This window comes from Euleptes europaea, unplaced genomic scaffold, assembly GCF_029931775.1.
Source record: "Euleptes europaea isolate rEulEur1 unplaced genomic scaffold, rEulEur1.hap1 H_1, whole genome shotgun sequence".
Classification (NCBI taxonomy): Eukaryota; Metazoa; Chordata; class Lepidosauria; order Squamata; family Sphaerodactylidae; genus Euleptes; species Euleptes europaea.
This window is the reverse complement of record NW_026612049.1, coordinates 1,815,799-1,829,590: the sequence shown is the minus strand read 5'-3', so window position 1 is coordinate 1,829,590 and position 13,792 is coordinate 1,815,799. Positions and strand designations below refer to the sequence as shown.

Below are 13,792 nucleotides of genomic sequence, written 5' to 3'. Positions count from 1 at the left end.
TCAAGCCCACAGATTATTACCCCTTCTTGCTCGTACATGTGGGAACAAATGATACTGCCCAACACAGCCCAGAACATATTAAAAGAGACTATGCAGCTCTGGGTAAGAAGGTGAATGACCTGGGGGTGCAAGTTGTTTTTTTGACAGTTCTTCCTGTCGAAGGTCGTGGCTTAGTAAGGGAAAGAAGAATTTAATGACTGGATGTGTAGTCATGTTCAAGGGTTGACTTAAAGAGATTACTAAACCGGTGCCATGAGTATTGTACTGCAAATGGACTGGTGTAGAACTATGCAAAATCTAAGGTTAAATGGATAATTGGTGGCAACTCACTTGAGCAGGTCAAATATTTTAAATATTTAGGCATTTATTTTCATCATAATGCATCGTGGAAAACCCATTATCAATTTGCAACTAAATCAGCAGAACTTAGCTCATTAGCAATTATTCTTTTTTTTTCTTCAATAGAGGGAATCAATATATTCCTGCTGCCCTTAAGGTCTTTAACGCCAAAGTCAACGCGCAATTACTGTATGGTATTCCTGTCTGGATTAGTGCACTAGGTTATCCACTGGAATGCACCCAAGCCAAATTCCTCAAAAAAATAATGGGTATGCCCTGTTGTGTCCCATATGCCACATTGTACTTGGAAACTGGCCAAATGCTACTTGAAACAAAAGCATGGCTCATGACTGTAAAATTCTGGTTATGCCTCCACGTTAAGGCAGACTGGATGTGTAGATGGTGTCATCAAGAAAGGTTTGGATTTCTGGACCATGGCTTACACTTTCAAGATGAAGTTCTTGTATCAGCAGATGGTTTGCACCTCACGAGGGTAGGAAAAAATGTGTTTGGTGAGAGCCTTGCCAACCTGATAAGGAGGGCTTTAAACTAAATCCTATGGGTGAATGTGACAAGAACTTAAAGCCTAGCATAATGACAATAACTGGAGATGAGAACAATAAAGATTTGCAGGAGTGCCATGTATGCAAGGTAACAAACTCACGGGTAAGTTCAGAAACGACAACCTCGGGGCACATAAACCATGGATTCTGATGTCTGTACACTAATGCGCAGAGTATGGGAAACAAGCAGGAAGAACTTGAAGCTAATAGAGGAAGGGGATTTTGACCTAATAAGCATTACAGAAACTTGGTGGGATATCACTTACAAATGGAATATTAAGATTGAGGGGTGCAACTTGTTTTAAAGGGCCAGACAGATAAGGAAGGGGGGAGGAGTAGCATTATATGTCAAACGTGTGTACACTTGTGAAGAAGTACGTGAATCTGAGCATGGAAATTCAGTTGAGAGTCTATGGGTAAAATTAAAGGAGTACCGTATATACTAGTGTATAAGCCGACCCGCATATAAGCTGAGGTGCCTGATTTCACCCCAAAAATGGGGAAAAATTAGGCACCCGCGTATAAGCCAAGGGTCGGCTTATACAACGGGTCGCCCTCCCGCCCGGCCTCCCGAGCCCTCCAGACCGACCCCAGTGCCACCCCCTCCCAGGCCCTCCAGACCCACCCCGACCCCAGCGCCACCCTGGGGGGGGGAGGGGGAAGAGCCCCTGAACTCCCAACTTACCGGGAGAGGTGGGAGGAGGAGGCCCGCTGATCAGCTGGAGGCGGCAGCGGAGCCCTTCCAGCGCTGGAGCCGGTGGCGGCGGGGCCCTGCCTGCACGCAGGCAGGCCCCGCTGGCCGCTTCCAGGCCGCCCAGAGGGCGCGCAGGCCGGCGGCGGGGCCCTGCCTGAGCGCAGGCAGGCCCCGCTGGCCGCTTCCAGGCCGCCCAGAGGGCGCGCGAGCCGGGGGCGGCGGCGGGGCCCTGCCTGCGAGCAGGCGGGGGCGGCGGCGGGGCCCTGCCTGCGAGCAGGCAGGCCCCGCTGGCCGCTTCCAAACCACACAGAAGGCATGGCGGCGGTAAGTTCCTCTTCCCTTCTTCCCCCCTCCCCCTCCCCCCTTCTACCGTATTGACCCGCGTATAAGCCGAGTTTGGTTTTTTCAGCCCTTTTTTTGGGCTGAAAAACTCGGCTTATACACGAGTATATACGGTAAGAAATAATCATAATATTATGGTGGGGGTCTGCCACCAAACCAGGCAGAGGACTTGGATGAGATACTCCTAGACCAGATTACAAAGTTCTCAAAAAGATGGGACATGGTGGTCACGGCAGATTTTAATTTCCTCGATATCTGTTGGAAGTCCAACTCTGCTAAAAATGCAAGATCCAATAAATTCCTGACTTGTCTTGCTGACAAGCAATGGCTCCCCTGCTTACCAGGAGCTGAGTTTGTGGTCCCGCGCAGGGGGCTGGAGGTCCAGCCAGGTCAGCTGTGTCCATTGGGGATGGGGGTACAGGTGAAGGTCGCATGCGGCGGTCCTCCCCACTGGCTCCCGGCAGCTGCGGCATTGTCTGAGGCTGGTTGTGGCAGCAGCAGGCCAGGGGTGGCCGGCCACGGCAGCGGCAGGCTGGGAGCAGCCTGGTTTGCCCTGTGCCTTTACAGAACGTTAGGAAATGTGGGCTACCAGCGGGGCGGCCTACTGCGCGCCAGGCCTCAGCACCGCCCACTTTCTGAATGTGCCAGTTGGGGCCCTCAGGGATTTCCCCTCCCTGGCCTGCAGCAACGGGCCTGAGGTTTGCACTCAGGCTGCCGGCCGGGCACTTATTGCCGGCCTCTCCATGAGCCCGGTCGGTTCTCCGCTTACTTTGTTCTTCTGATGCACATGGCTGGAGAGGAAGAGGGGCAGTGTGCGGGTTAGCCTGCATCAACCTTTCCATGTGTCATCAGAGTACAAGGGGAGGGAGAGGGAATTGGTGCCAGCAGCTGGAAGAGGAGCAGCTGATCCATCCGACTTCAGCACATGGCATGGCTTGCACAGGGGCAACGAGAAGGGAGCGGAGCAGAGGGCTTTGCCTTACACACAAGTAAACCCGTGCCTTGCACGCAAGCAGACTCGTGCCTTATCTGAGCCCCTTCCCTCCCCCCCACACACACAGTTACAGTTCTCTGGGACCTGGCTGTTGGGTGTGCAGGCTTGGTGGCATGTGGGGATGCTGTTACCTATCTCAGTTTTTCCTGGGCAAAATAAGCACTTCGGGGGTGGGAGTGAGGAGGGAACCCCCCCATCCTTTTGGGAAGGCAACAGCCAAGCAGGAAGGATCAGCTCAACTGCGCGCTATGAGACCATGGGGTTGTAGCTTTCTTCAGAGTTTGTGAGAGGAGGAAAGGAGGAAATTGGAGCTTATACATGAGTAGATACACGGTTACGAGCCTTATCTGCTCTTTCTCTGAGGACCTGAGTGCAGTTGCTCCGGGCTGTGCAGTTTAAAAAATGGGGCTTATGGGTTTGTTTGCTGCCTCTTGTTGTTTTTCCTTGTGGACACAGCACACAAGGCAGGAGTAGAAGCTGGCAGGAACTTCCCTCCCAACCCAGCTGTGTGTATGGGTAGTGCTTTTCCAGAAAGAGCTCAGCTTTTCTTGCGGCTCACTCCCCCCCCCTTTCCTGGGATTGGGGGCATTGCTGCAAAGTTTAACATTTTCTTTCCAGAACATCATTGTTGTCCTAGCAGGGAGAGTGTGTTTAGAAGAAGGCTGGGGGGTTGGATTTAGGTCAGTGTTTAGGTGATTACCGTAAACCACTTTCCTCTGACTAACACGAATTTCTGGAGGGGTGTGGGCTGCAGTGGTCCCAGCTCACTTCTTCAGATCAATGTGTATGTAAATAAGAGAGCCATATATGTGGCTGTTCCTACTGCCAAGAAGGGCTGCATTTCCTTCCCTGTGTCACCACAGGTGCCGAGAAATTTAGTATAAATTTCTATATCTGGATTGTTTGGGGAAAGATCTTGTCATCAGTTTATCATAATCTGTTACAAACAATTACAGACACTGAAACTATTCAACTTACTATCCTAATGCAGAGCCACTAGGGGTGAGTATATCCCAGCACCCCTATTTGCTATAAAGTATTAGGGGTTTGAAATATCCTGCCAGGCATCTATTACTTTTAAACTTTAAATAAATGGTTATCGATTGTTTTATATGTGGTAATTAATGCAGGATCTCGGCCTCTAAGAGAGTCTAGTCTGCTGCGGCTCAGTGGTAGAGCATCTGCTTGGAATGCAGAGGGTCCCGGGTTTAATCCCTGGCATCTCCAGTTGGGGGGATTAGGCAAGTGGGTGATGTGAGGATCTCTGCCTGAGGACCTGGGGACTGCTGCCGGTCTGAGTCTTCAATGATGACTTTGATGGACCAAGGGTTTGATTCAGTACAAGGCGGCTTCAAGTGCTCATTGGTTCATGTGTTTAATATGTTCTGGAGCATACTGTATTATATTTTCCGCCTTTTTAGGGGCAAAACTGTTAGTCAATTTTTGTGCACTGTAAGTGGACACTGGAGATGCTAACTTGGCCTCTATAGGAGCCAGTCCAGCCTTAGAATGGAGGACTGTAGTTTGCAACAACTTGTATTGGGCTTAAGTATCCAGAACAGTGGAGAAAAGCTGGGCAAGTATTCAAATGAAATGATTAATAAATTAATTAATAAATAAGTGGCTAAATTTAGGTTATGCAGCAAGTAAGGGCAATTGGGGGAAATTGCCCCACATCTTCTATTGGTGGAAGATCAGTCTAAGTCTAGCACAGGGGTGGGGAACGTCAGGCCCGGGGGCCGTTTAAGGCTGCGAAACCATTTGGTTTGGCCCTTCATGGGTCCTGGCAGATCTCTAGCTCAGAAGGATCTAAGACTGGTGATCCGCCCCCTCCCGCAGACAGGAATAGCCTCTATTCAAGGCAGATGTGAGTTTGTTTTGCCAAGAAAAGGAACCTCCCCCCCCCTTGCAGAAGAGTTGTTAGCTATGGAGCTGCTAGGACTGCCCAAGAAGCCGTGTTGACCCTTTCCCACCTGGGCCATGGAGAAACGTATTCCCTCTGTACTACAAGAAGGCTGGGGGCGGAAGTGGCGACCATGGAGGGGTTAAAGGAGGCAGGGCCAGAATGCACGTGGGGGGGAGTTCTTAGCCAGTGTGTCCTCATTTCATCCCTGCAGGCGGAGGTAGCAGGAGATGGCTGTAGAATCTGGCCCTGACCATGCGAAGCAGGAGCAACTCCGGTGTGCGGCTGGACGGCTACACCCAGCTGGTGCAACAGACCATCCTGTGCCACCATGTGGGCGAGTGCACCACTGGTTGGATGCCTGCCTACTTGCCAACGCGCAAGGGGGGGTCATCTGGGACAGCTGTCTGCTTGGGGCTTGGTCGGCTAATTTTTAAGTTGATAATTCTGTATGGCCCGCGAATGATGTTATAAATATCCAAATGGCCCTTGGCAGAAAAAAGGTTCCCCACCCCTGGTCTAGCATGTATCTACAACTAAACAATGTGGAATATAATGTGTTGGGTAACTGTGCAGTTCAACCAAACTGTGAAATGAGGGTTGGGCATATACTGATCCTCTGAAATGGTAAGTTCTGTCACCTAATAACTGAGTATCTTCCGTGCTTATTAATAAAGATTTCTTCAGCTTTGTCTGTATATGACCAATCAGGAGGACACAAGCTTGGCCGGGATAACTGGGGGGAACAACCTTGGCTGTTTCTGGGTCATTTCATGGAGGGTCATCAATAATAGTGACACTTGCCACACCTTCCCCCCTCCTTCGGAAAGGGGCATGCCACCTTAGGTGACTGGGCAGCTGGATCGACAATTCTTGTATGATTTATACGTCTGCCATTCAAGCTTCCTGAGTGGGAATAGTTTGTGTGAAAAATCATAACTCCTTCCATGAAAATCTGCTACAACAAATCTGGTTGATATGGGAGCCACTGAACAAGGGGAGCCATTCTTGTTCTCTGGTAGATGCTTCTCTCGGAGTGGGCTGATGCATGGCTGAACACTGAGGCATGAAATGGGATTGGCGGACAGGAGGAGGCCCAGGGGCTTCTTTCTCTTCTGGTCTTTCTTGGCGAGTAATTTGTTTTCACGTACCAGATGGTGGAGAAGCACAGGAGAGTGATGGGGCCTTTTGGAGTCAGGTGCCATCTGATTTAGTCACTGCCTATTGGCTTGCTGCATGAAGAGGACCTGGGACCTGGATTTCCTTCCTATCAATGAATTTTTCAGACATTAACTTGTTTTCTTGCGGCAGATGGAAGAGAGAAGAGCAGGACTGAGGGACTTTGCAGAACCGGGCACCAGTGGATGTTGACAATGCCTGCTGACTTTCTGCTTGTGAAGGTTTGGTTTGCTATCTCGCTGCAGGAGGTTTGGGGCAAGTGGAGGACTGCCTGAGTTCATTTGGGTTAATCTCATTTCACTCACCTGGGCTTCTCCCTTAAGTTCCCAGGTTTTCCGAGCCCAGAGGGGGCAGGGAATGCCGGCCATCCTCCTGACAATATAATCAGTATGAGGAGTTGGGCATGGCGCAGCCTCTTACTCAGGGTGTTCATGCCCCATTTGATTAGGACGGGAGCCACCACTGGAGTCACAGACCCGGGTTTATGCTGTTGGCAGGTAGAGGTCCACCATTGGCAAGTGGAGGCCATTAGCAGGTGGTGGTTCATGGCTGGCCAGGCATGCGTTTGGCCCAAAGTGGCCGCATTTAACCTGTCTCTTAGTTTTGGCACGTTGGCAAAATTTGGGGCCTGGACCATGGACACCTAGTCCACCTAGTGTGTGGGATGGGAGCGTATGCAGCTTCTAATGACTGGCAAGCTTCTGGTACCCGTGGGATCATCTCGTGGCCTTTGCTTACATGCCCAGGGTAGTGCCGATCGCCACTCTAGGTCAGGAAGGAATTTTCCTCCGGGGCCAGATTGGCCAGGGGTTCCAGAGGTTTTTCGCCTTCCTCTGGGCATAGAGCAGGGGTTCACCAGGTGGAGGTAAGCTCCCAGCATTGGGCAGGGGGCTGGGCCAGGTGGCCCTAGGATTCCTTGTTCTATGCTTGGCTGCTTTGTCACAGCAGCAGGTAGTCTAGACATCAAGTTGGATCTGTTTGGGGGCAGGTGCCTGTGAGCCTGCTTTCACATGTTGATGATTCCTTTAAGGAGTTTTAGGAATTGAGCCATTCATGCTCATGTCTGGATCGGGGGCGGCTGGCTGTTGCTCACCACTGGGTGACCCTGGGCTTGCTACTCTGCGTTCCCCCCCCCCGGGCTGTTTGGAGAGGACTGGGCTGGCACTGCCCCCCCGGGGGATGGTGCTACATGGGCCTACAGGTCACCTGTCGTTGGATACATCTCCATGTCGTGCTGGTGCTCCTACCCCCGGTTGAGGAAGACACTTAGGCCTGGACGACTGGATCAAAGTGCAGTGGCTTGGTGTACGTGGGTCCACTGGGGAGTCCACACGTGCAGCACAGAGTGCCGGACATCATCATGGCACAACTAGGTGAAATTGACCTGGGCAAAACAAAAGGCAGTACCTTGCAGACAGCAGCAGTGTGTGATTGGCAAGACTTGGGAGGCGATGGCCAGGGGTGACCATGGTATGGTCGGACATGCTGGAAAGGCGGACCTGGCAAAGGGCAGGGTGCCCAGAAAAGGTTGGCCGTGCCAGGCAGAAGGCGAAGTTTGCAATTGGTAGGGCGGCAGGAGCCCTGGGTGGAGGTTATCCACCTCCTGGACCTGTCGAGTCACTTGGAGGCCTTCATTCGCCCAGACAGTGTGCATCTGTTCTCGTGGGGCATGGATATTTGGTCGTTAGACGTCTGGCATGGATTACGGGTATGGTTACAGTGTTAGGCATTGGCGGGAGTCATCCGGAAGCTCACACCCTTCCGGCCTGCTCTTGTGGCAGTTTTGGGCACGGGGCTGGATCCTGTTTGGGGAAAAGCCGGCCTGTGTACCCCCTTTTCGCATACTGGGGACATCAATAAGGGGTTTTGGGGGAGTCCTGGACATGCCCAGTCGGGGGCTGAGGGGATGGCCTCCTCCCAAGTGGCAGTGGACCACACAGTGGCTGCTGTCCAAGCGGGTTCTGCATACCGCCATCTCAGGCTGTGCCAGGCAGGCGGGCTGGGCACAAAATCCATCAGCTGGCATTCAGGTCACCTGATGTCAGGATCCCGCCCCTGTGTTTGCCAATGCCTAATGCTGTAATCAATAAAGTTGTGGCCTGATTTCAATCCAGCCATGTTGTATTTGTGTTTTTGTGGGGTGCTTTACTTTGCACTTGTTTAGGTTATGGTGCTACGAGTGGGGGGTGGGAATCCCCTGGGATGGCTGGGCCTCTGGGCCCTCTGCTCAGGCTGGGCCTGCAACTTCCTATTCCAGAAAGTGGACAGGGAAACAAGAGAATCTGCTCTCTTAGATTTGATTCTCACCAACAGGGAAGAACTGGTTGTTGAGGTTAAAGTAGTAGGCACCCTGGGTAGTAGTGACCATGTGATCTTGGAATTTACCATCTTGGGGAAAGGAAAAAATGTACGAAGTCAGACATATAGGTTGGACTTTAGGAGAGCTAATTTGAAGAAACAAACTTATGCTGGGTAGAATCCCATGGTCAGAAATGCTTAAGGAGAAGGGAGTTCAAGAAGGGTGGGAGTTTCTTAAAAGTGAAATACTGAAGGCGTAATCACAAACCGTTCCTATGAGAAGGAAAAATGGGAGGAGCCTAAACAGGCCAGGGTGGCTCCATAAACAGCTTTTTAAAGAGTTGAGAAATAAAAAAGACTCGTTTAGGAAGTGGAAGGAGGGCCTTATAACCAAAGAGGAATATAAACAAATAACTAGTGCTTGTAGGGAGAGTGTCAGGAAAGTTAAAGCTCAGTATGAGCTTAGGCTAGCAAGAGATGCTAAACACAACAAAAAACTGTTCTTTTCCTATGTACAGAGTAAGAATAAGAACAAGGACAAGATAAGCCCACTGCGGGGACTGGAAAGTGAAATTATAACAGGAGATGAAGAGAGGGCAGAATTCCTCAATTGCTACTTTTCCTCAGTCTTTTCTTGCGAGGGAAGTGGTGCTCAACATGACATAAACAGAACACACAATGAAGAAAGGGATTTGCAGCCGAGGATTGGCATTGGGGTAGTGCACAAACATCTAGTTTCTTTAAATGAAACAAAGTCCTCAGGGCCAGATGAATTGCATCCAAGGGTACTCAAAGAACTTGCAGATGCAATTTCTGAGCCTCTGTCCATTATTTTTGAGAAGTCTTGGAGAACAGGTGAGGTGCCAGAAGATTGGAGGCGGGCAAATGTTGTCCCCATGTTCAAGAAGGGGAAAAAGGAGGATCTGGGTAACTACCAACCCATCAGCTTGACTTCTATACTGGGAAAGGTTTTTGAACAAATAAACCGTCAGTCCTCGAGCAATTAGAAAAGATTATTCTGATTACTAAGAGCTAGCATGGGTTTCTCAAGAACAAGTCATGTCAGACTAATCTTAGCTCCTTTTTGAGAAAGTCACTATCTTGCTGGATCAGGGGAATGCTGTAGACATAGTTTATCTTGATTTCAGTAAGGCTTTTGATAAGGTTCCACATAATATTCTTAAAAAGATTAAAAAGTTCTAAAAAGATAATTGCTAATTTACAAACATTGGTTGATGATCATGTAAATGACCAATAGACAACCAAACCCATTTTGGTCATTGGGGCCTTCTTCAGTGGTCATATATACATTTCCACATTTTAGAAACACATCCTGAAATACATATAATGGTTTGCTGAAAAGTATTTGTCTTCTATATTGTGTGGCCCATTGTCACTTAGTGGTGTAGTCTGGAATATTCACCATTTAAATTGGCTCACACTGAAGTCTTGTAATGTATTTCTTATTTCGTCAGGAAGTGTCTATCATCAATCAATGATAAAGAATATGCTTCTTATGTGCTGGAAGTTTTATTTTTCATGAGGAAGAAAAGTTTGAAACTTAGACCCATCCACATTGTGCTGCTCTATTGCACTTCTTTTCCTTAAGAGAAATGAATTTTTGGTCATCTCCTACATTGCTGTAGAACAGTTTTACTGGACCCTCTCTCTCCTATTATTGTCAACAACACTTCACATTTGAGAAGCCTATTCTTATATTTCCACTGCTTGCTACTTCTCCTGGCATGTATTTTGCATAGTTCACGATGTACTGACAACTGTTCTCCACCTCCAGAATGACATTAATATGTGGGATGATATTTTTAATGAAAAAAATACAATAAATTATACTAAATTATAGCTTCTGCTGTAGAAGGATTCTGAAAGGTACCAGCAAACATTAAAGATGGCATAACATCAAAAGAAATGTCACAACATGCCAATATAATTGTAATAATTCAAATTATGTTTCACTATATTCATGTTCATATTTTAGACAATTTAAACCTGAAAGTATATTAAAAAGTAAGTGGGATATGGCCAGCATTTTTTGCATTACATTTTATTTAAATATGTGCCAATCTGCTAATATTGTACGTGCTACAGATCAGTGAGAAGTCAAAGGAAACCAAAGGGGCTTGCTGGAGATGTAACGCTGCCTGATCTATTAAACATATCTCCTACCCTTCTTCTAAGAAGCTCGGGGTTGTGTATATGGTTCTCTCGACCTATGGTTAGTTGACTGGGAATGCTCCACTACTCTTGCACAAGCAATTCTTCTCTTTCATTTTTAGAAGTATTTATGGTTAACATTATGCTGTACAGCCATTTTTCACTTACTACAATATGAAACTAGAGTTTCCAGCAACGTTAAAAGTAGACTTACATGCTATGTGTGGGGCTCCTCACATGCCAGCCCAGTCCTCCTGCCTTCTGCTGTCCTGATTGGATTCGGGCAAACTCCCCCACAGGCCTCAGAGTGGAAAGGAGAGAGGGTCCATCATCCACCTCCTCTTCCTTCCCAGGACTAGCTCATTCCTGCTCTCTCTTGCTCCATGTGCTCAGTCCTTCCTTTCCTCCCCAGCCTACTCTAGGAGCTTCCCTTTTTATGAACCTTGGGCCTACCCTCCCCCACATCCGGGCCCAACTCAGCCCTGGCTCCACCCCTATGGAGGAAAATGCCAAAAGATGGCAGGTGAGCATCAGGAGCTGGCATCTGCTTTCTTTATGTACTTTTACAGTGACCGACAATATTTTTTAACCTTTCTGCTTAAAACGCTGCTTTTTGTCATCCTCTCTTGTGGTACATTGTCTCTTTTCCCAAAGTAAGTTACCTTTGCAGAAAACTGCTCCATCACTGCAATCTTTGAAAACAGTTCAATTTAAAAAATAGAACGTGTGTGTGTAATTGCATTTGATGAATCAATCATTCAACAGTTGAGATACATGTCTTCACACTGGCCATCCATGGTAGAAGTACTTTAATTACTACTACTATTTACTACTATTTAAGGAGTTCCAAGTGTGTAGGTCTGTCATTCCTCTGAAAATGTCATCTGGCTCAGAGCACCAGCTGTGGGTCTTAAAAATTCCTTCTCTGGGACTTGTCTCCAATTAGTGACTGGCTGGGAGTGCGCCTGATCCCTTGCACAGATCCAACTGGAAGGGGAAAATGAAGTTGCCCAGGAACACAGGAGAATCACAGATAAACAAGACACCTGCTGCTGCTGATGGTAAACACCTGAACACGAAAAACAAAATGGATGGGGATGAAGGTGTTTCATAATGCTTAATAATGCCAGATTTGTGTTTATCATTCCGGAAATCATGGTAACAACACCAAACAACCATTTTTGTATATATTTTCAGTTCAGGAATTTCATGATGCACAGCCCTAATGGTAACCATATTTAACTCTGAAATGGAAAGGAAGGGGTGGGGAATGCTCATGGAAGAGAGAGGAGCACATGGAGGTTCCTGATCTCCTGATCATGATTCAATAGTATGTATTAGAAGACATAGGCTGCAATTCTAAGCACACATACTAAGGAGTGAGTCCCACTGAAAAATCATGAAGTGCTTAGGATTGCAGTGATACTATCCAAATTATCCATATTCGTTGCCCTTGTAACCACTTGTTCTGACAATAAAATGTCCAGCAATGTTAATTTCTAGTTATTCAATTCAAATTTATATACAGTCAAAGACTAATAAACTCTGATATAATACTGAAAAAAGGAAATGTGTTATTAAAAACAGATTTTAGATCATTCAAATAAAGGAAACTGGTCATATATCACTAATTCCACTAAAAAACTACATTAAAGAGTTGAGAGGGTTATCAAAGAAGTATAACCACACTGACCGCCTTGGCTGGCTCCAATTACTGTAGCCAGCATTCTGAAGTTCGCTTTCTTCTCCTTCTCCTTCTTCCCGTTCAGGTAGTTCTGGGATTTCTCTGCTAACAAACAAGAGCTTTTTAAGAATCTTATTGACGCCACCTCTACTTATTCCACAGTATGAATGCAATGTCAGAATGTATTCCACATAAAACCTAAGAGCCCTTCCCCCGAACTAGAAGTTTGGATTGGAAAATGAATACCTTTCAATGACCTCAGACATTGATTTCTGAATTCATGTGGACTATGTATCAAATTATACCATTTAAAATATTACATAAAATGATAAACCAAAAAGTAACCATAATCATAGAGTACTGGAGTATTTTTTATATATATATTTTGTTTTTCAAATGAATAAACAAAACATACAAACATACACATCAGTTTCTTATATTGTACTGGAACATACTCTATAGTTTCAATTCGATTATACATTCTTTGGATTATTATGTTTTCATATTTTGCAAAAGATTTTTTACATAAATTCTTACATTCTGTTATTTTTATTAATTAACAGCTATATAATCAAAGAATACTTTCCATTTATCATAAAACTCAGAGGTTGATCTATTGTGCACTAAAGATGTTAGTTTAGTCATAGTTGCATATTCTGCTACTTTATTTGCCCATTCAGCTGCATCTGAATAATCTTATGCTTTCCACTTTCTTGTGTAATACACTCTTGCTGCTCTCTCCACATACTTAAATAGTTCATTATGTATTTTTGGTATGTTATCTGGCAGAATATTTTGCATCTATGTTTTGGAACTAACTTAATTTTCAATATTTTTGCATTTCAACATGAATCATTTTCCAATTTTTTCTTGCTTTTTTACAAGTCCACCACATATGGTAGAATGTTGCATCTACACTTAGACACTTCCAATCAAAACCTTTACAAGCCTTTGCAATATCTTTAGGTGATATATACCATCTAAAATACATTTTACACCAGTTTTCTCTCAGCATTTGACACACTGTAAACTTAATTTCATTTGACTATAATTCCTCCCACTGAGTCATATCCGTAACTGCTCCAAGATTTTCCGTCCACTTTATCATACAGTCCTTTACATGTTCTGTTTCTGTTTCCTATTGTAGCAACAGTTTATAGATTTTCCCTAAAAGATGTCCAAAATCTCTCATTATTAAACGCTCAAAGGTTTTTCATCTTAAAGGTTCACCTTTTTTAATTGTTCTTTCATTATTGAGACCATTTGATGATAGCCTTTTCCTTCATCCTTAATTTTTTGCCAAGTTTTTATCTTATCCATGATATTCTCAAAGATTATATACTCTGTTTCTCTTTGTATAACATTATCACAGTATGCATCCACTGGGAATGTCAATGGTGAAATTGGGGGACTGATCCTATTTCTACACTGGAACCTTATTCTAAGTAGTCCATCTCTCATAATATGTTCCCCAGCTTGCTTTTGGATTGTTTTTAAAGATTTCTTAAGCCACAAATAGTTGTTAATTCCATCTACAATATCAATTCCATTTTCACATTTCTACGTTTTGGATCTGTAATCCAATCTGCTATCCATGTCAATACTTCTGCTTGACGATATAATT

At 45.9% G+C, this 13,792-nt stretch overlaps 1 protein-coding gene across 1 annotated transcript in view; it reads right to left on the bottom strand.

Moving 5' to 3' along the window:
* LOC130492892 (multiple PDZ domain protein-like) overlaps positions 1–13,792 on the bottom strand; it is a 202,872-nt gene that overhangs the window by 57,337 nt on the left and 131,743 nt on the right. The window contains exon 24 of the mRNA XM_056866653.1: positions 12,178–12,273. Within this exon, the coding sequence (XP_056722631.1) occupies positions 12,178–12,273 (96 nt within the window). The remainder of the gene's footprint in view (positions 1–12,177; positions 12,274–13,792) is intronic.